General features: G+C 49.4%; 1 protein-coding gene across 7 annotated transcripts; it reads right to left on the bottom strand.

The window, feature by feature from the left end:
- Positions 1–200: 200 nt before the first annotated feature.
- INPP5B (inositol polyphosphate-5-phosphatase B) lies at positions 201–17,561 on the bottom strand. Of its 7 annotated transcripts, XM_064471633.1 has the most exons (22): positions 17,403–17,561; positions 17,188–17,267; positions 16,731–16,828; positions 16,312–16,341; positions 15,739–15,849; positions 11,589–11,682; positions 10,056–10,226; positions 9,248–9,349; positions 8,749–8,863; positions 7,988–8,104; positions 6,913–7,100; positions 6,204–6,315; positions 5,943–6,052; positions 4,916–5,051; positions 4,206–4,316; positions 3,384–3,546; positions 2,993–3,228; positions 2,273–2,386; positions 1,814–1,898; positions 1,294–1,421; positions 949–1,060; positions 201–617 (listed from the first exon to the last, which is right to left on the bottom strand). In XM_064471633.1, exons 1-22 carry the CDS (start codon positions 17,457–17,459, stop codon positions 487–489), a joined length of 2,601 nt encoding a protein of 866 aa, XP_064327703.1. In that variant the 5' UTR covers positions 17,460–17,561; the 3' UTR covers positions 201–486. The 7 variants fall into 7 exon arrangements, with proteins under 7 accessions (XP_064327703.1, XP_064327702.1, XP_064327701.1 ...); XM_064471632.1 differs by having other exon boundaries at positions 3,384–3,516; positions 17,188–17,561; XM_064471631.1 differs by having other exon boundaries at positions 17,188–17,560.
- Between the last annotated feature and the right edge of the window lie 1,759 nt (positions 17,562–19,320).

Here is a 19,320-nt window from a genome sequence, read left to right as displayed (position 1 = left end):
CACAGAGCTGTGCGGGGTGGGGGGAGCACAAGACCACAGAACGATTCCAGTTCCCTCATCCATGCTCCTGACCGAGGCACGGCACCCTTAAACCGCAGCGGGGGTTGCTCCAGGTCTTTTGCAACGTGACTTAAATCACTGTCAACAAACCAAGAGCCTAAACCAGCCAACATCAAAAATGGGCAGAGAGGCTGGAAAAATGCACCGAGATCTTTTTATTTAAATAACAAGGACTTAAAAATTCTGAGTCTTCATACAAGTTAAATAAAATATATTGTAAATATCAGCTTTTATATTTTTGCTTGTCTACATACAGCTTATTTAGAACTCTGATATGCTCTACAGCTTAAACAGTGACACCTGATTCAAACTGCCTCATCTGCACCTTCAAAAGCAACAGATTGTATAAAATACTGTGATATTTTAAAAGAGCCAATATACTGTACAAAAAATTTTTTTACAGTAACTTGATATTTAAAAATCTGATTAGCTGCCTGGTAAGTTGTCTTCTCTCAGGAGGAACTGATGGATAAATTGCTGAGCTTTCCTCTTCTCAGTTATATCAGGTGTAGGATGTCCAGGAGGAGGTCGAAGTAACAAGCCACCAAATATACTAGCTGCATTAAGAAGAAAAAAAAAAGGCACACAGACACACCGTAAGAGCCCATCAGCAGCAGGGTGTCCACAGTAATTCCACCCACCCCGATCAGTCACAGTGAGAGAGTGCCTGGCTTCAGAATGGGGTAATATAAAGCTGATGACCCACGCATCTGAGTCACCTCACAGCTTTTTTCAGGCTACTCCAATTACTCTTTTTCTATGGACTATTTGCTTATTAGTAAACGCTTCAAAACAGCAGAGGCCATGACTGCACTCACTATACAGACATATGTTGTTGCACAAACTGCAAAGCCTCTCCGAACAGAATGGTTATTTTGCTCGCCTTACCAAGAATATTCACATCCAAATGGTTTTTCCCTGAATTTTTCAGTAGTTGTCGCAGAAATTCCATTAGATATTCGAAGACATTTTTATGGCACCGTGGCAGGTTAGAGATGATCTGAGGAGGGGGAAAAGAACCAACATTTACACTGAATACATGGCAATGGCTTAGCAGCTTTATCTACTACCAACATCACCCTGTCGGCAAATACTAACAGCTCTTAATAACCAAGAAGCACCAGTTCTAGATCCTTTCTATTACGAGATGATTAAGTTTCTGAGAGCAAAAGCCAGTTTGCCTCCCCTCCCTCTGGAATTACAGAAAGATTCTCACAGCGAAGCCAGCGATACCTGGCTGCTCAGCGGGTAGTTGCTGGCACACTCCAAACAGCTGTTGTACAACCTGTAGCAGATGACAGGCTCCGGCAGGCTTTCCAGGAAGAGCAGCAGGGCTTCTGCAACCGAGTGGTTGCTGCCAACTGATCCAAAGACAGTTAAGGAAGAGGCAAGCACAGCATGATCTATTTTGGTCATGTTTCTGCTGAAACATTCATCTTTGCTTAGGTCTCCAAGAACTCCTCCTATTGTTCACAGCTTTGAGCTAAATCACTTGACTCCACATAGCAAGCTGTTTCTGCTGGCAGTTGGACACTACGTAACTCAGCAACAACCATTCTTCAAGATTGCAAGGACTTGGCAGAGGCATTTGTGCTGATTACACGGAATAGCGAGGACTGCAGATCTCGGTTACCCCAAGATGAGAGATGGTAGTTTAAAAACCATGGTGGAGCACAGAAGACTGTTAAGATCTTTTTCAGCTCTGATCACTAAGGCATAGTAAGCCTTACTGGACATCAGTCTAAAAGGATACAGAGGGTATCATGCATTCCTTTGTCCAAACAGTCTCGGATTTGCTCAAATTCTGATCTAAGGCCTGGCTGCTGAAACAGGTCCTCCTGCAAAGACAACCATTAGTCAGTCTCGAGGAAAATGAAAGTTATTTGGGTAAACAGAGCGATGTCATTATAATCTGGCAGGAAAAATCTCTCCAAACTGGTACTTGTCAGCACAAATCCCACCACAAGCAGTCCCAGTCAGGCTGTGGCACTGCAGGAGGGAGCAATGCAGACAGCTGCTGATGCACGCCACACAGACAAGGTCACCATCACGAAACCGTGCAAACCGGGGCACCAGGATCACTTACCACAGATGTCTTTTATCTCTCTCTACCATTGGCCAAACATCCACGTTAGCAATAATTACTATTACCAGCATCTTCAAAACTAAACCTAACAAATTATTTTGTGTTTCCAGTACAAACACTGCTGACCTGCTGGGATGCATTGCGGTATAGGTGATCCACCATCATCCACAGCTCTTTGGGAATGTCTATAGGCTTTTCACCTTGAACAGCATCATCGCTTAGCTCCAGCGGCATCAGGGTCTGAGAGAGGGAGGTGTGGGGAGCGTGGAAGGGGGAAAAAAGAAATAAAAAGGTAGCTAGCCAAGGTCTTATTCATCTCTGCAAAAATGCTTCACAGAGCTTCTACATGAGAAGTAAGACTTGTTAAGAAACTGTGCAGCTTCACTCACCAGCCTTCACACACGACTAGTACAACAGGCACACCTATATCAGAAGTCCAGACAGAAGAAACAACCTGCTCCCATAAACATGCTTCAAGTTCACTCAGCTCTATGGAAACACTACACCATGCCTCACACATACACACACTCCCCTCTATTCAATGCAGAGAAAGCCAAGGGCTCCAGGGAGAAGTTCTACGTTTAGAAGTTGCACACATTTTTAAAATGTGCAGGCAGAGCAAATGGGATCTTACTTTCAGTGCTCTCTATAAGAAATGGGTTGGTTCAGCCACATGCGGAACTAATGCAGGGTGCAAAGACGGTGCGCTGGAAAGCACAAGCTGTATCAGCATTCTCAGACTACGGACCGGGGAAGTGGAAGAAGGCTCTCTAACAATAAACGGGACTTAACATCTAGTGTTAATGGTTCCTGTGGGCTCAGCAGGGAATCTTGTCTATAACTCACAAGTTTCCGAATGGATTCTGGTGACATGTCCTGTATCGGTTCCCTCATGTAACACAGCGTATGAATGGGAGATCCAAAGCAACTTGGCAAGTAGTTTCCTGTTACAGACAGAAAGTAGTCCTTCCCCCTGTTAAGATGCAAGACCAAGATATCTTCAAGTTTCTCCTCTCCAGAGTTTAAGTGTGTAGCTGTTGACTTATTAACAAACACCTCCAACTCAACTGTGATCTCAGCATCTGCGGGAAGATGATTAAAAAACCCACACTCAGTTTAAAAAAGGTATTAAACCAATCAGCCTGCAAATCGGCATAGCATTCTCAATATAGAAGAGAGAACTAAGCCAGGAGGTGACAATATTAGCTCACTAACGTAAGATGAACGAGTTGCTCACCTGACAGCAGAAAGCCCTTACTGGGATTAGCAGTCAGCCACTCCTTGCAGTAGGTTTCCTCATCTGGTTTGCTGATAAATTCAAACTGGCAGGGCACTTGTCCATTGCGGATTGTAAACTTCTCTACCTGCAGCTGCATGTATTTAACATCCTCAAAATGGAACTAGAAACAAATGTCAGTCAACATCATCAGCCAATTCCACCTTGCCAAGCACCAGCAGCAACTTCTGCCCTGTAGTTTAATCATTAAGCAGCAAGATACCCAGATTAACCCTCTTGCTCCCACAGGTCATCTCCTCCAGGATTACTAAGGATTGCATTTGCTTACTCCATATGCTAAAGTCGTTTGCATCAGTGGGCCTTTTAAAACAAACACTCCCCTCATATAACCTCAATGAAACTTGAGAACAATATAGCTGTAGCCTCAAATGTCTCATTTGCTTATCTTTTTTAGTCCCCCAATACACAAAGCAAATGCTGGTTTTGTGACCTTCTTTATATCCTTCAGATTTTACATTTTATGTTTCAAAGAACAAGGCAGAGCAAGGGCCACAAGCTACCCTTTCACCCTCTCTCCCCCCACCTCAGGGAGTAACACACCCAGCATTTCAGCCTGGAACTGCGAATGGAATTTACCCACATCTAAGCAGAAACAAGTATTCCTAGGGCTCGTAAACAGACAACAGTTGGAAGGCAAAATATTCTGCTACTTTGGCACCAGACCCTGGGGTCTAGAACCCATCTTCTCCGTCTGGAATACGCTTCTGGGATCTAGGGCTGCCCGGTTTCTCCAGCAAGTCACAGCACATGAACACACCCTACCTCTCTCTGGGAGAGGGTCACAGAGGGAATGTTGGCATTCTCCAGCTTATCCAGCGAGCGCACTATTTCCTCAAAGGCTTTTCGATAGAGCTCCTCATTCACAACCTTCACCTGAAAACGACACACACTGCACCAACTGGCGTTTACTGCGCCTCCGCAGGAGAGCTGTAACACAGCTGCAAGCGTGAAGCGGTATGATTTTAGCAGCACACTAGCATGTAATGGACAGAGCCAGCTGGAGCACTAATGCTCTCCTCAGGATCCAGCAGTAAAGGACCTGGCCATCACTACCAGGAGACACCCATCAGCTAGACGGGTGCAGTACTGGATCGACTTTTTTTAAGGGGGAAAAAAAAAAAAAGTGCAATGACAACACACTACTGCGTTGTCAGTGATGTAGCATTCCTGCCCTGCAAATTTCTGTGAAAATTATTACGAAAATAAGAAAAAAGGCATAAGAACACTTCTGGAAAAATACCTACAGGTATTCATGCATTATTCCGCCTAACTGAAGTATCACTGTATCACTTAACACAGCCCTAGCTTACTACGAACAACAATCCTATCTCGGTATCTTATCTAGCTCACCTTTTAAGCCTTTGTTCTCTGTGGACACCAAATCAGCAGGAGAACCTCCCTCCCCCTTCCCCCTCTCCCCACGCAGAGGAGGCGGCCAGCAGAGTCATTTCCTTCAGCAGTGAGGCACTTACCCCAATATCAAACACAGAGCTAACTGGCTTATGATCACTGATCTTCAGAGCCATATGGCTGCGATAGCTCAGCTGAGCAATGTTCTGCCCTTTCCAGAGTATCCGATCACACCACGCTGGAACACGACACTTCTCACTAAAACAGAGGTAACAATTACATTTGCAGGCACAGTTCGGGTGGAGTAACGATGCAAGGCAGAATACTGCTCTCCCAGAGACTCTCTTCTGGCCACAGCCTGGAGCTAGTCCTCTATCAAAGCTCTATTTTCCACAAGTTCTCTGAGTGGTTATAAAAAGTTTGATAGTACTATTAAGTATCTCTATATCACACTTCACTTTCTAAGTCTTCAAAGATGCAATTATTTCTTTTGTTCTTTTGATACAATTAACATACAAAGCGATACTCAGATCCTTTTGACCGTAAGAGCCACAAAAAAAGTAAGAACTCGGGCTCTATGTTTAAAGTTGGTATTTTAATTTTTTTCCCCACTGACTGCTGCACAGAGTTCATTCTCACACTTGAAGTCAATGTTCCCAGTTTACCAAGAACAGGTCAGCTGCTCTGTGCGGCGCATTACAGGAACGATGGCTCTCGCAGTCTTCTGGAGAAGGCACTCAGCTACAGAGAGCACAAATGCACCATTTCAAACCCCAGCTGGCCTGACCTCAGTAGGTATAGCAGGTATCAGCAAATAAAAGATCCTAAAAATTTTGCTTGGGAAAAAAAACCCAAACCAAATAAAAAGAATGAAGCTAACTGATTCCTTAATTTTGTACACCTCTAAGTGGAAACCCAATGGATTATTCCTGGGAAAAAGACTAGGAATATCTGACAAACGGCAGTGGAAGAAAAGCAACATAGATGTAAACTGGAGATGGATTTTGGAGCCAAGGGAGAGGAACAGCAATAATGTCAGAACTATTCCTATTTATAGCCATTAGATCTGCAATTCTTTGGCTTTATTTTTACTTCCTCCAGTGATAACGTCAGCCATTGGTAGCATCACCTATGAGGTAATCACCCTACCTCGTGTCCCAGTCGTCACAGCCAGCATCATATTTGTATGTTGGTTGGAAAGAAATCTCTCCCTCTGTAAAGCCTTCAAAGACTGCATTTGCATTCATTTGCCTCTTTAGCTATTAAAGAAAAAATTAAAAAAAAAAAGCTCAAGCACAATTCCCGTAAGAGCTAGAAGGAGACATTCAGCACGGAGAAGGCTAAGGAGTATGTGTGCAGTTTCTAACTAGCACCCTCAGCACCACCTGCAGGCAGGTGAGACATCAGTACCTGGTCATACTGGCAAAGCTCTAGAAACGCTTTCTCATCTACAAGCTGCTTCACTTTTGCCACATCCAGTTCCTCCAGCCGATAGTTGAGGTCACCCAACCATAAGATCACACTGAAAGAGAATGTACACCAGAAGTCTGCACGGAGGCCTAAAGACGTCCAAAACAGAAGCTGGCCGTGAGCTGGAAGCACAGCTCCGCAGCAGTGCCTGGAACCACCTGATGCAAGCATGAGCTCTCCTAATCTCAGCACGATCAGGTGGGTGCTGTGTCTGCCTCTCCATCACAGAGAACAAGTAGGAGTGAAAATCTGAAAGACAAGCTACATTTTCTACCTTTGCTGGTTTTAGTTCCTGATCTGCATGTTTGTCACTACCTCTTAGTAACTGGTGCTTTTAATATTCCATGCTGACTAAATCCCACAACCCCTGGGGAAATCGGTGCATATTATTGCCCTGTTCCCACTTCATGCTTTAAAATAAAACAAGGCCTGGAAGAGCACAAGGCGGCAAGTGACTTGTCAGAACTGTATAGGCGACCACTCTCAAAACCACAGATACAGTCAAGCATTTCTGGCCCTTCCAGGCTGACGATTAGATCACTGGGCACCCCTTCTCACACCCCTGCTGAGAGAACGTCACACCCCAGTGCGCTCATAAGGTTCTTCCTTGCCACGTGCAGTGATTCACACAGTCAGAGGGCAAGCGTACTCGTGTTTGCCAATAGTGAGAGGGGGCAAATTTGGATCCGACTGGCAGAACTGCATCCGAGAGCAGATGTCTTTGAAGTCCTGGTTCCGCCGCTCATACTCCTCCATGTGAGCTGCAAGGTGAGAATTCACAACGCACACGCTAGTGTTATGGAATTTAAACCTTATGGCAACACCACCTTTGTTACCCTGAAAGATAAAGATAAAAATGTTGATCAGAAGCTTCTACACAGCAGATGAATCCACAAATGAGCTACTAGCAGTAGACAAGCCAGAAGACATTGATGCAGACCATTTAATTCCAGAGGAAGGAAAAGGCTGAAAACACCAATTAGTGATAACTGCTTCATGAATTCAAGCCAGTGACTCATGTGAGGGTTGCGCACAGCAACAGAACACAGCAATCAAGGACATGGAACTCAGTTTGTAATTCAGGAATTAGCTAATACAGAAGGAAATTAAAATCAGTAAGAGAGTTGGTCAGTTATTTCAGCAAGTCCTGGCACCAGTTTAGCAAAAAAAAAAAAAAACAAAACACCCAGACACCTGGAACTTTCAACACAAACCATTAAAAAAATTGTAAATAGAGGAGGAAGCACATGGCTTAGCTGGTCAAAAATACCTTTGACGAGTTATAGCTGCAATGTTCAGAGAAACTACATTCAAAGGGCACAGACTTAATTCCAACAGTGTGGAATGGCAAGTGGCCAGGAAGTCCTCCTCAGGAAAACTAATCTGGATAGACATGTTTCTAGTACTCATGTTTCCTTGTGTTATTTGCTTTGGGCAAAATCACAGCCAGGATCGAAGTCACATGAGAGCAAGGCCCCACACTGCCCAGCACATGCAATCAGAAAAAAAGACTTCAGAAAAGATTCTCCCTCAAGATCTTCGAGCCTTTGCCAGCACACAGCAATTCCCCCTAGCAGTGCCCTGAGCTGGCACAGGGGCAGGACTATGTGCTTCTAAAGGCACTGCATCCCTTAGCTGGAGGAATAACAACTACATCTGAGGAGAGTGGCTCTCCAGGGCTCTTCTAAATCTCACCCCTTGTCATGCACAGTTGCCGTTCTTACCATCCTCCCCATGATTCCAGTTCCCACAGTCTCAATTTCCACCTCGGAGATGTTCAAAGCAAGGTCTGCTTTCACATACAACAGAAGCATGATTCCCACGAGTCGCACAAGTTTCACCTGAAAAACAGATCCTGTTCCATTATATACTAGAATGGGAGAGGTTCAATGAGAGAAGGCACATCGCCCCCCCCATCCAGAACACGGGTCACCAAAATACAGATGAAGAAAAAGAGAGTTCCAGGCTCGTCTGACAGACCAGCTGGGCTCACAGTATACAGGCACTCCAGCAGCTCAGCACAGGACGGAGCCAGAGAGCAGCACCTCAGTAAACCAAGCCGAAGCCCAAAGCAAAACCTACCGCACAGGCACAGCCCATGCAAAGAGCTTCCCTTCCACAACAGTGACAAAAGACCAAGCAGACGTAAGGAGCCGGAGCCAAGCATGTTCCTACCAAGATACCTTCACAACTTATTCCACCATGCACTGTGGAGACAGCCATGGAAGAATCTAAGATACTTCCTATTCTCTTCCCCCAGGATAGCAGGAGCTTCCTTCATGCGTGGGTGCCTGGCTCTGGTCTCCTGTCCTGCCCCCTGCCTCAGCACCCTGCACAGCAACACTACCTACTCCACCTTCTGAGCAAAAGCCTGCAGACAATGAGCCTCTGGAAGACACGGCAGTTGAGAACAAGAAAAAGCAAAGGGAAAAGAGGCCCAAGTGGAAATGATTCCACACTCAAACATTGCAAAAGCCACATTTACCTTTGCGTATTTGGCATCTGGGTGAAGGCTATCAGTTACAGCTTTAAACCATTCTTCTTCCTTCGGCGTGTCATTGAAAAAGAAGGCTTCTTTACTCAGATCAAGCTCCTGGAAACTGTGTTAGAGGAAGGAACCCATGGATGCATGTACTCGGTCATAACTCTCCAGCCCTTTCCGCTGGGAAAGTACTAAAATCAATTTATACTCACTAAATTTATAACTGAAAACTCAGTTATGCTGATTTTAGAGGTATGGTAAATGGAAATCTAAATTACTATTAGTATTATACTGAATGGCATTAAAGATTTTGTGACACTGCAGCGCCAGGGAGTCCAAACACTACCAGAATTACAGCCCTTTCAGGCTCTAAAGCTGTGCGATGGAATAAGGCAGCGCAAACATTCCTCAGCTGTAGCATCTTCGCTGAACGCCTCCATGCTACAGATCCACAAGCAAGCCACCCGCAGTCAAGGTTTGGGAGGGTGGGCCAGACACTCACCCCACGCAGTAAATGTCTGGAGGCTCAGCGTCACATCTCAGCCAAGGCTGGAGGCTTTCTCTGGGTGACTGACCGTTCACATTGTACGTCCCAACAAAAAATCTGCAACGAAGTTAAATAAATCCCAGAGCTGATGGAAATACCACTCTTATTAACCCATGCACTTAATGTTACATGTAGCTATTTAGAAGAAACATGTTTCCAGTAGAGAATTAGGGAAATGTGACAAAGTTTAAATCCCTAAAATGATTTAATTACAGTAGCACCTTTACAGACGTGTTTTTCAGAAGGATACATATTTTTACATAGATAATATTAAAAAAAAAGATGACTAGAGCTGTGCAGTAGCAGTTTGAAAGGATAAATTCATAGAATGAGAACAACATGCATAAAAGAATTTCAGTCACGGGGAAGGCCTAATTATGTATTTCCCCCAAGCTCTTACGAGTTTATTGGCACAACTACATGGTTAAGTATTAACAGAAGCAGTGAGAGAGAAGGCCAGAGGTGCACAGAAGTGATGCATTTCCAGACATAGTCTGAAACAAGCACAGCAGTAAGTCATTTAAAAAAGGCCATTTTCTCAACAAGAACCAGGAGGCAAGCCTTGACAGAGACTTAAATGAAATTCTTCTCCACTAACGCCTAAGAGAGGAAAGAAAGCTGTTCTGGAAAGCATGGATCGTACTTTTCTACAAAATTTCCTATTTGCCGAGATACTAGACAAAATAGCGAACATGAGTTATTTTGACAGCTCATGCTAACTAACTCCCTGCAACAGTAAGTTCTTCTCAGGAACGATCATTACCTGAAGCGCTGGATGTGTGTGTAGGAATCCTCCATTTGTGCAAGCTGAGACTTAACAATAGTATCTCTTAGTCCAAACTTTGGTTCTGATAAGATTGAAGCCTTGTTTGAAACCATTATGCTGGAGGACCGCACCATTTCAGTTGTCACTTCAGGTTTGAGTTTGTTTTGCCTGCAAACGAAAGCAAAACTGCATGATGAAACCCAGGATATACACACACCCCAAACAGCTTATTTCTGCCACCGAGGACTTGATTCGCACTTATCCGTTTCACTAAAGATAATCAATGTTTGGGATACACAAACGAGACTAAAATGGGCATTTCTTCGAACAGTTCAGATCTCTAGATAAAACAAGTTTAACTGACTGAAATAACAAATGTCTCTCGCCAGCCTGGTGCAGCCTGCTGATTCAGAGCAGGCCTACTCGCGCCTCGATGCTGATGCAAAACCTGTACACCTTTCCCGCTTACTGGAGCAAGGAGATGCAAATCTCATCTCCCGCTGCCTCTACTCAGCCCTTCTGACCTCAAAAAACTGCTTGTTTAAAAATCCACCTGATGGAAAACTCCCAGCTCTGCCTAGAAAGGAGGCAGCACAAAGTGGGTGGAGGTAGAGGTGGTTTTTAGTTTCTCGTGGCTCTGCAAACTCCTTTTGCAACAGTAATAATGCCACAGCTTGGGAGTTCCCACAAGCAAGTGGATGGTATAAATTTAAGGTCAACAACCTGTGCACCGGTGCCAAGGACAGCACGCAGACTTTGAAGGATATGCAGCAGGGTCTGCAAAGTCCTGGGAACTGGAAAATTAAACTGTAATTTTAAGAGCATTATCTATGAGACACATTGGCCCTAAGCCAAAGCTCTCTGAATTAAAAATAAACAACGCTAGCAGGTCCTGCCCCACTAAACAGCAAAAATATGCCCAAATAGGGGGCTAGCAGGACTCTCTCTGAGAGGCTGTGCTGAAATTCCCACTAAAGTTTTGACAGCATGCTTATGCTGAACTTTCTTCTCTCCCAGCTAGAATCTGCAGATTCTCTTCTCAAAAAGTTGCCAATTTCTGCTCTAGATCCCACTGCCTCTGAGGACGGCAACCAACACGGTTGCTGGCAGATGGAACTAGATAATGCAGCCACAAGATTGCTTGAGCGCTGGTGTGTGCACACACCTCACATGCTGGCACCAGAGACACCAACTTCCCCGCTCGCCTTCCAGCTGAAAACCAGGAAGTCCAGGCAGAAAGCTCTCTGCACCTTCTTTTTCTTCCTCTAGACATCAAAGCATCAACAATCTGCCCACTGCCATTCATTCCATCCATACACAATCACCCAGAAGTACCCAGAACTTCGGTGCTACATATATTTACTGTCTCTATACAGAGATCCTCTGTGGAGGGAAGGTACAGCTAAATCAGCAAAGAAACATTGCCACCACTTTTACTCCTCAGCAGACCTTCCACAAAGAGCTGACGTGCACAAGCCTCCCTTCAACCGCTTCACCAAACCTATAAATGAAGCGAGACAGATACCATACCTGGGAGCACTTTTATTGGGGCTGTGGTGGCTCTGGTTCTGACTAACTGCAAGCTTTTTTCCATTCTGTTTGACGCCTTCAGAGCCAACCATTTCTGGGGGAAAAAAAAACACCAAAACAAAAAATTAAAAACTTTAAACACAACGTGTTCTTTAATTTATCAACACACTTCTACAAACACTGGCAAAAATCTGTGAGCAGAATATAATTTAGATTTGTGTGGTGAAACAAAGTGCCCTGCAGTCTCTCTTTCGGTTGTCTGACAGATTTAGCCGTTGCCTCTCCTTACAGCTAAGCCAAACCAGGACTTAGCAGCACAAAATCCAGGAGTTTATCCTGGGAATCCAAAAAATTTATGTTAATAACAGGTTTTTTCCTTTCTGAAGCAAGACAGGAAGGTCAAAGGAAGGAAGAAAAAAGGGGGGAGGGGAAGTTGGATCCCAAAAAAGCCCCCACACCACCATTTGAAGTGTTTCTACCCATCTGCAAATACAGAGCAAAGCACAAGTGTCTCCTCCCGGGAGGCAGTGCAGTACAGAGCCACCACATGAACCCACCATACCCCAGCAGAAACAAGCGCCTCAATGCAAACTGTGTGTTCCTAAAAAAACAACAGGGCAGCTGCCATGCAAACATAACTAAATACAGGTGTGACACTGAACACACCACGCTTCGTTAGCAAAATCTGACCAGTCTTTCAGCATTTTGCTTCAGTTACAACATTCTGCTCCTACAAGTGGCAAAATAACAGTTAAAAAAGCGGATTCCACATGGGGGTTGCCACGTTTAAGATGCACAAACAGCAATCTCAAGATGATGCTACTTAGCACACAAATCTAATGATGATATAGAAATTGTTCTTAAGACTATAAGGTTCTAGGCATTCAGCTGAGCTTCTCTTTCAGTATGCACAATCCAGAACAATCAAAATGCTATTGCTCTCACAGCACGTTTCCAGGAGAAGAGCACTAACCAGAAGCAGAACTTGAAGTACGTTACCTAAGCCCTCAGAATAAAACAAGCTGTCAAGAAGTGGCCATGTTCTCAGCTTGGAAAAGCTCTTCTGCTCAAGAGCCCTCTGAGAATAAAGACTGTGTAAGAGGATTTATCAGAGGTTGGCTGCAGAAGAGCATGTGACTCAAACCTCATTACAGATCACACAGCCGAAGTCACGTAGAACTGAACAGGAGCGTACAAGGTTCAGAGATGCGCCGCGAGCGTGGCCTCGGGGAGCCGGGACAGAGACGTAAATTTTCCCCATGGGCATTAAGTAATTAACCAGTGCTGCTTGACCCTCTGCGAGTCCTCCTGATAAAGACCAGGCAACATATCTTGACAGCGACATGAACCAACTTGAACTTTAACCTCTGTATCAGGAAGGGAGCAGAAGTTCAGGCTTTATTACCCATACGGGATGATGCCACTTGCCAGCACGCAGAAGGTGTTAGTGCCAGAATGGCAAGACTGGCGTGCCTGCTCGGCGCTGCTGACACAGCTGCTACGTGTTCCGAAGATCACAGACATACATCGCACTTCTGTATTCTAACCTTGTTAGTGGAAATCAGTTTTAGGTAGGATTCTCCTAAGAAAGAGATTAGCCCTGGAAAATGGCTGCTTCCTTCAGATGAATTTATATCTGGACACAGAGTGCTCTAGCCAGAGGGATCTATACGTTAGCAATCTGAAGTGGAATATTTTAGCAAGATAATGACCTTGTTTAATAATTGAACTGGGCCCAGAAATAAAGAGCTATGTGCAGAGGTCACAGAATAGCAGCATGTGTACAGCCTGAATCAGACAGGATTTGCAGTTAAGAGATTTAAGCAGTAATAAAGACATTACTGTTAAAAACATGCAGTGGCATTATAGCACTGTTCTACAGCAGGAAAATGTATCATATCTTCTGGATGAAGTAGGATCCATGCTTCATGCTCAAAAAGGAGAATTAAATTAGTCTTGCCATTAGTAATAATCAATCTTTGCCAGTCCACTCCTTCCTTAATGAAAGTGTAAGCAACAGTCCATGCAGGACCACGCTACTCCAGGCTGCAGGGAAGTACGTTTCTTCTTTTCACTGTTCAGATGAAGCAACACTGCAGCTGTGGCTGTGACTGCACATGCATGCACACGGATAGGATTTCGGGTAGGGGTTTTAACTGAAATTGTGAACATAAACCGTACCAGGTAAAGCACATTTAATCCTTTTATAGATGCTCTCATTCATTAGCCAGCTTTAATTCACAGAAGATATAATGAACTAGTATCACTCTACTAGTAAACAGCAGCATTTCACTGTATTTAAATGTGCCTTGGTTTGCATATGAAAGCTGCTAACTCAGTACGCATGCTCACTTAAGGACAGAATGAGTTACTCCTGGAAAAGGGCAGACAAAACCTCCTCGTTCTATACCCGCTTATGTTCCAGAAGACCCCAACTGATGGCAGAGAGCACCTTCTGTTAATACAAGGGGTGGGGAGGGGGGGTGGTGTGGGAAGGAAACCCTAGACTCCTCTGACTCAAGAAAAACACAATGAAGCCTTGAAAAGGCAACTTTGTGAAAGCTCAGAGGCATGACTTGATAGGAGTGCTACCTCCCAAGGAGCTTACCGGCCAAAGAGCATTGCTGTGCTCCAGATACAAGGAAACACACCAACAAAGGAGCAGGGTTGTGTTTCGTCCAGCACGCTTTTCCTCCTAAGCACACAGACACACTCAGGTCTCTCCCAGCCAGTTCTAAGCCAGAAGTTGAAACGCCACACCTGAGGGAACGTCCCCAGATCCCTGCCTTGGCTCAACCTGCGCTGCGCGGCTGCCTGAATTATAAAGTTCATCCCTTCTCTTTTGTTTTTTCTTTAATACCCTACCAATAAACAAGGAAATACAGAGAGGGAATGCCAGCAGTACCAACCTGTGCCTTCACGAGTAAGCCGAGCCCAGTCTAAAAACAGGTGGGTAAACGAGAAACGGCGTAATTCAGATTTCGAATCCCACACTGACTTCCAGGAATTGCTTTAGCTCTGCATCTTCTCACACATGCGCTTTGCAAAGAGGGAAACGGCAACCGGCACCGGGAGCGGCGGGGACCCGGCATGTGCAGCAAGCACCCACCCAGGGAGCGCCAGCGACCCAGCAGAGCCCAGCGGCAGCAAGCAGGGCGGCAAGCAGGGCGGCAGGAGCGGCACCAGAAACCTTGCCGATCCCCGCAGGCAGCGTCCGGGATGCTGGGAGGCTGCTGGGTTCTGGACGGGGCGCTGCGCCCCCGGTACCCGCGCGGTTTGCTTCGCTCCCGCTGCCGGCGGCTTCCCCGCGGGCCGGGGGCCGCCGGAGGCAGCGGGGAGCCGAGCCTGGGGGCTGGCCACGGCCGGCCGCGCCGCGGAGCGCCGGGAGTCCCGGGCGGGCGGGCAGTCGGTCGGTCGGTCGGTCGGTCAGCCCCGGTCCCCGCCGGCCTCCCCTCCCCACAGCCGCGGGCGTGGCCCCTCGATGGGCGGCCCCTGGACAGACGGACGCCGGACACCGCAGCTCCTTTCCTTCCACACCCCCCACTGCCCCCCACTCCCGTCGCAACCCCGCGCTCACCTCGGCGTGGCCGCCCGTCCCCGGACATCGCCGCAGCTCGGCGCCACCGCCCGCCCTGCCCCGGCCGCGGCCCGCCCCGGCCCGCCCCCGCAGCCCAGAGCTCCGCGGGGCCCCTCCGCCCGCCCACACCGGGGGCCGTGGGGAGGGACACAAACCAGCCCCCACGCCGTGCCCCGATCGGGCAGCACCGGCCCCACCCGTGAAAAACGGGTGCGCCCGCCTGGGAGGCGGCTGCGAACGCCGGGAGAAGAGGGCGAGCGGACGCGGAGCGAGCGGCCACCTCGGGAGCCCTGCCTGGTCTGTCACAGCGCTGGCCCAAAACCAACCTCGCTCCGGCCCCTGGGCCGCACCGGCAGCAGGCTCAGCCCAAGCGCTGAACGCCTCTGCTGAGCTGTCGGGCGATGGAGAATCCTCACCCGTGCAAATCATTACAGCTCGGTGCAGGTCCAGCAGCAGAGGCCGATGCTGCTCCTCCACACCGAGAAGAAATGCACGAACGCCACACGCCAGCCGAGGCTGCCCAGACCTCCGCCACCAACCCCACGGGTCGCATCCGGCACGTACGGCTCGTACCTGGGCGGCACCTGCTGACCTCCTGCAGGAACGTGCGCGTGTGGGAGCCAAAAGGCAACCGCAGCGTGAGTCGCTCGTCTTCTGACCTTATCTGGATAGTCACGTCAGAGCCTAAACACATGGGGAGAAGAACAGCTCTTATGGTTAGGGCTGACAAGCCTTCCGAAACTGAGCATCTTCTCCACTCTGCAGCAGCCAGCACATGCATGCATGCAGGCTTCAGCAACAAGTCTCCCCATGCCTCCTTATCATGGTCCTTTTCCACATTTTACATGAGTATGCCATTTAAAAATATAAAAATGAGCATTTATAATAACTTTTATTCTGTTCATTCAGTGGCAATGACTTTCTTCCAGTAGCAGTTTAAGAGCATTTGGAAAAATCGTTCCTTCAGTTGAACTGAGGTGGCAATTCTCTTTGGCACAAGCTGAATCATGGCATGCAGCAGCTAGGCTGGATCCCCCCGGTCAGCAAATCCCATCCCCAGAGACCCACTCCTGCCTCCCCGAGCGCAGCCAGTGCAGGGCCCAGGAACACCTGCAACACAGGCACTAAAGCAACAACAGAACTCACCGATGACATGAAGGTCACCGTCAAGTACAACTGCAAAAGCAAAACAAAGTTCAGTTACAAAGCTAAGTAACATCTTTGCAGACCGCACTGATGCTTTGAGGTTAGCAAGCTCGTTCGGTTTCTCAAACCCCAACTCCTCCTTGTACAGAGACAGGCAGAACCACCTGCTGGGGTAGGAGGCCGTGCCCAGTGCCTGGCAGGACACAGGGTGCTCCAGACTGCACAGCAATTAGTCTAGCGGGGCCCTTCCAGCTATGCCATGTGATGCACAAGCATCACTCGGGATTACAAATTGAAGGAAAAATGTGAAGGCTGAATACATCCCAAATTTTTGCAAGTAGAACCACAAAATAGGGGCTCCAAAGCCCTTCGCCCCCTTCTTTTGGGGTGGCCACTAAGCCACCAAAGTGTGTTAGTACCTTCTTCCACTGCAAACCCTTCTGTGATCGGGATAACCTTCTCCAGCCAGACATCCTCAGCTGTTATGGCCATCCGCCGGTGAGTGTACACGTAGATCCTGCAAGCACGGAGCAGACACGGAGGCAATGCCTCCTCGATTCTGGCGTCTCTGAGGTACGGCCAGACCCCGTCCCGTCCAGCAGCGCCTGCTGTCGCAGCCTCGCGGGGTCCCCAGAGCAACTCCTCCACCCCACGCCCACCCGCCATTTAAATAAGGATGTATTTATGTCACTGGCGAAACGCCCCAGACAAGCCCTCCAGGGCTCGTCTCGCTGAGCACCCGCAGCGCCCTCGGATCGCCGCCCCGGCCTGGCGGAGAGGAGGGAGCTCCCAAGGCCGGGAGAGCCCCGCGGAGCTCCGGGCTCCTCCGCGGAGCCGCTCCGGCCGGGCCCTGCCCGCCCAGCCCCGGGCACCTACGCGTGCTGCCCGCCGCGCTCCACCAGGCCCAGCAGCCGGCTCTCCAGGCGCTCCCCGGCGGCCAGGACGGCCGGCACCGCCTGCGGCCGAGCGTCAAGGAAGAGCGGGCAGAGGGCAGCGGGGGGCCCGGCGGGGCGGCCGGGAGGGGCGGGGGGGGCGCGGAGCCGGCCTTCCCCGCGCCGGGCTGGGCGGGCGGAGGCCGAGGCAAAGGATACGATGCGGCAGGTCGCCCCCTCCGCCAGGCTCTCCTGGATGGCGACCGACTGGTCCATCCTCGGCACCGGGCCCCGGCGGCGGCGGCGGCTCCCCCGGCCCGGCCGCTCAGCGCGGATGTCGCGACGCGTCGCGCCCGGCCCGCGGCGCCCCCCGCGCCCCCCCGCCGGCACCGCCCCGCTCCCGCCCGGCCGAGCCTCCCCCGCCGCGGCGGCTCCTCCCCGGCCGGCCCCGGGCCGCCCCCCGCGCCTGCGGGAGCCCCTCGCGCCGGGACCGGCCGCTCGCCGGGCCGGCGCCGAGTGACGCGGCGGGGCCGGTGCTGCGGGGACCCGACCGCGCCGGGGGGAGCCGCCGCCGGCGGGAGCCCCCGGCAATAACGGCGCCGTCCCCGGAGGCGCTGGGCAGCTCCCGGCGCCGCCCCCCGCCGCGGGCGGAGGGATCGGGCCCGGTTGCACGACCCGCTGGGTCCCGGGCACCCGCAGGGCGGGGGGCGGCGGCGGGAGCGTCCCGCGGGGCCGGGGTCGGGAGCTCTGGGCCAGCAGAAACTCGGGAAGGTTTATTTCCCAGTAAAATCAGGAGATGCTCGTCTTTCAGCAGCGGCTTGGACGAACCTCCGGCTGAGCTGCCAGAAGGCCCAGCGGGCAGCAGCCGAGCGCTGAGCTGCCGGTGTTATGCAAATGAATTACCGCAGGGTGTGAAAGCAGGTGCTAGAAGATGTCAGCAGCCCTTGTCTTTCGCACAGTAGAGAGGGGGGAGTTTGGCCTAAGCCAGCTCCTTCCGCGGATGTAAGAGCAATAGCCAAGACAGAGAGATGAGGAAAAAGCCAAGCGGTCTCTATCACAGCAGCCGCTCCGCTGTCTGCCTTTCCGCTGCCTTCCCTGCACTCCAGCAGCCTCGCAAAGCAGACGAGAGGCTGCGAAGAGGAAACGAAAGAGGAACAGTCTGAAATATCTGCTGGAAACGCTAAACCCCTATTCTTAGAAGAAACATGATGCTGGATGGTGTTTTTGAGATAGAAAAACCCTGGGTTTCATCCTGTTTTCACTTGCTATGGATGTGCTGACATTGTGGCTGGAAACAAATTAAAAACACGCCCCAACCCCTGTGCTGCGGTTGCGATGCATCGGAACAACAGGCTGGTTGAGGCTGCCCTGCAACGTGGAAGGGGCCGGCTATCGTTTCAGTCAGGCTTTTTTCATCCCGTCCCACATCCGCTGCAGAGGAGCTGCTCAGCCTGCAGCACCTCGTCAGGGCCGGCAGAGCAAAGCCTTTCTGCTGGTGGACGTGCGAGGCTGCCGAGGGCCAGCCAACGCCGCGCCTCAACCCAGCACACCAGGCCCCCCCTGCCCCTCTCATCAGTCCCATCGCCTCCAGCCGCGCTCAAAACACCCCAGCCCAACCAGGGAACGGACACACTGATTTTTTATGGTTTTGCAATCTTTTCTTTAAATAGACAACAGCAACAGAGGACAAAGCATGTGTTTGCATGACCTGCCGTGCACTGACACCCCTGAATTGTGCCTGGCACGCTACACACCAGCTCCGAGTGATGCTGTGACGGGCTGGGGGCAGCCCTGGGGGGGTGGTTCATGTTACAGGCTAATGCTCACATCTACTGCTCTACCTTTAGCAGTGGAGATCCACAGATGTGAGACACTTTCAGATTAATCCCATCTTCCTGCCTAAGAACTGGAGATGAAGCACAGTTACTAATTTTACCTACCCAAATGAGATATTTCAATACCAGAGCAGTTTTAAACTAACAAGTAAGAGCGTGCCCAGAAAGGCTGCGCTGCAAGCACATTATTAACTGGAACAGACCCTGTGCCTTCAGTCAAGGCAGAATTTTCTGGTTTTTAAGCAGGCTTAATGCCCTCTTGCTGCTACTCCTGAGGTCACTCATTCAGCACCTGCAGTCCC

The sequence above is a fragment of the Phalacrocorax carbo genome, chromosome 22 (assembly GCF_963921805.1).
Source record: "Phalacrocorax carbo chromosome 22, bPhaCar2.1, whole genome shotgun sequence".
Lineage (NCBI taxonomy): Eukaryota > Metazoa > Chordata > Aves > Suliformes > Phalacrocoracidae > Phalacrocorax > Phalacrocorax carbo.
The sequence above is the reverse complement of the archived record's forward strand: the minus strand, read 5'-3'. Positions and strand labels throughout refer to the sequence as shown.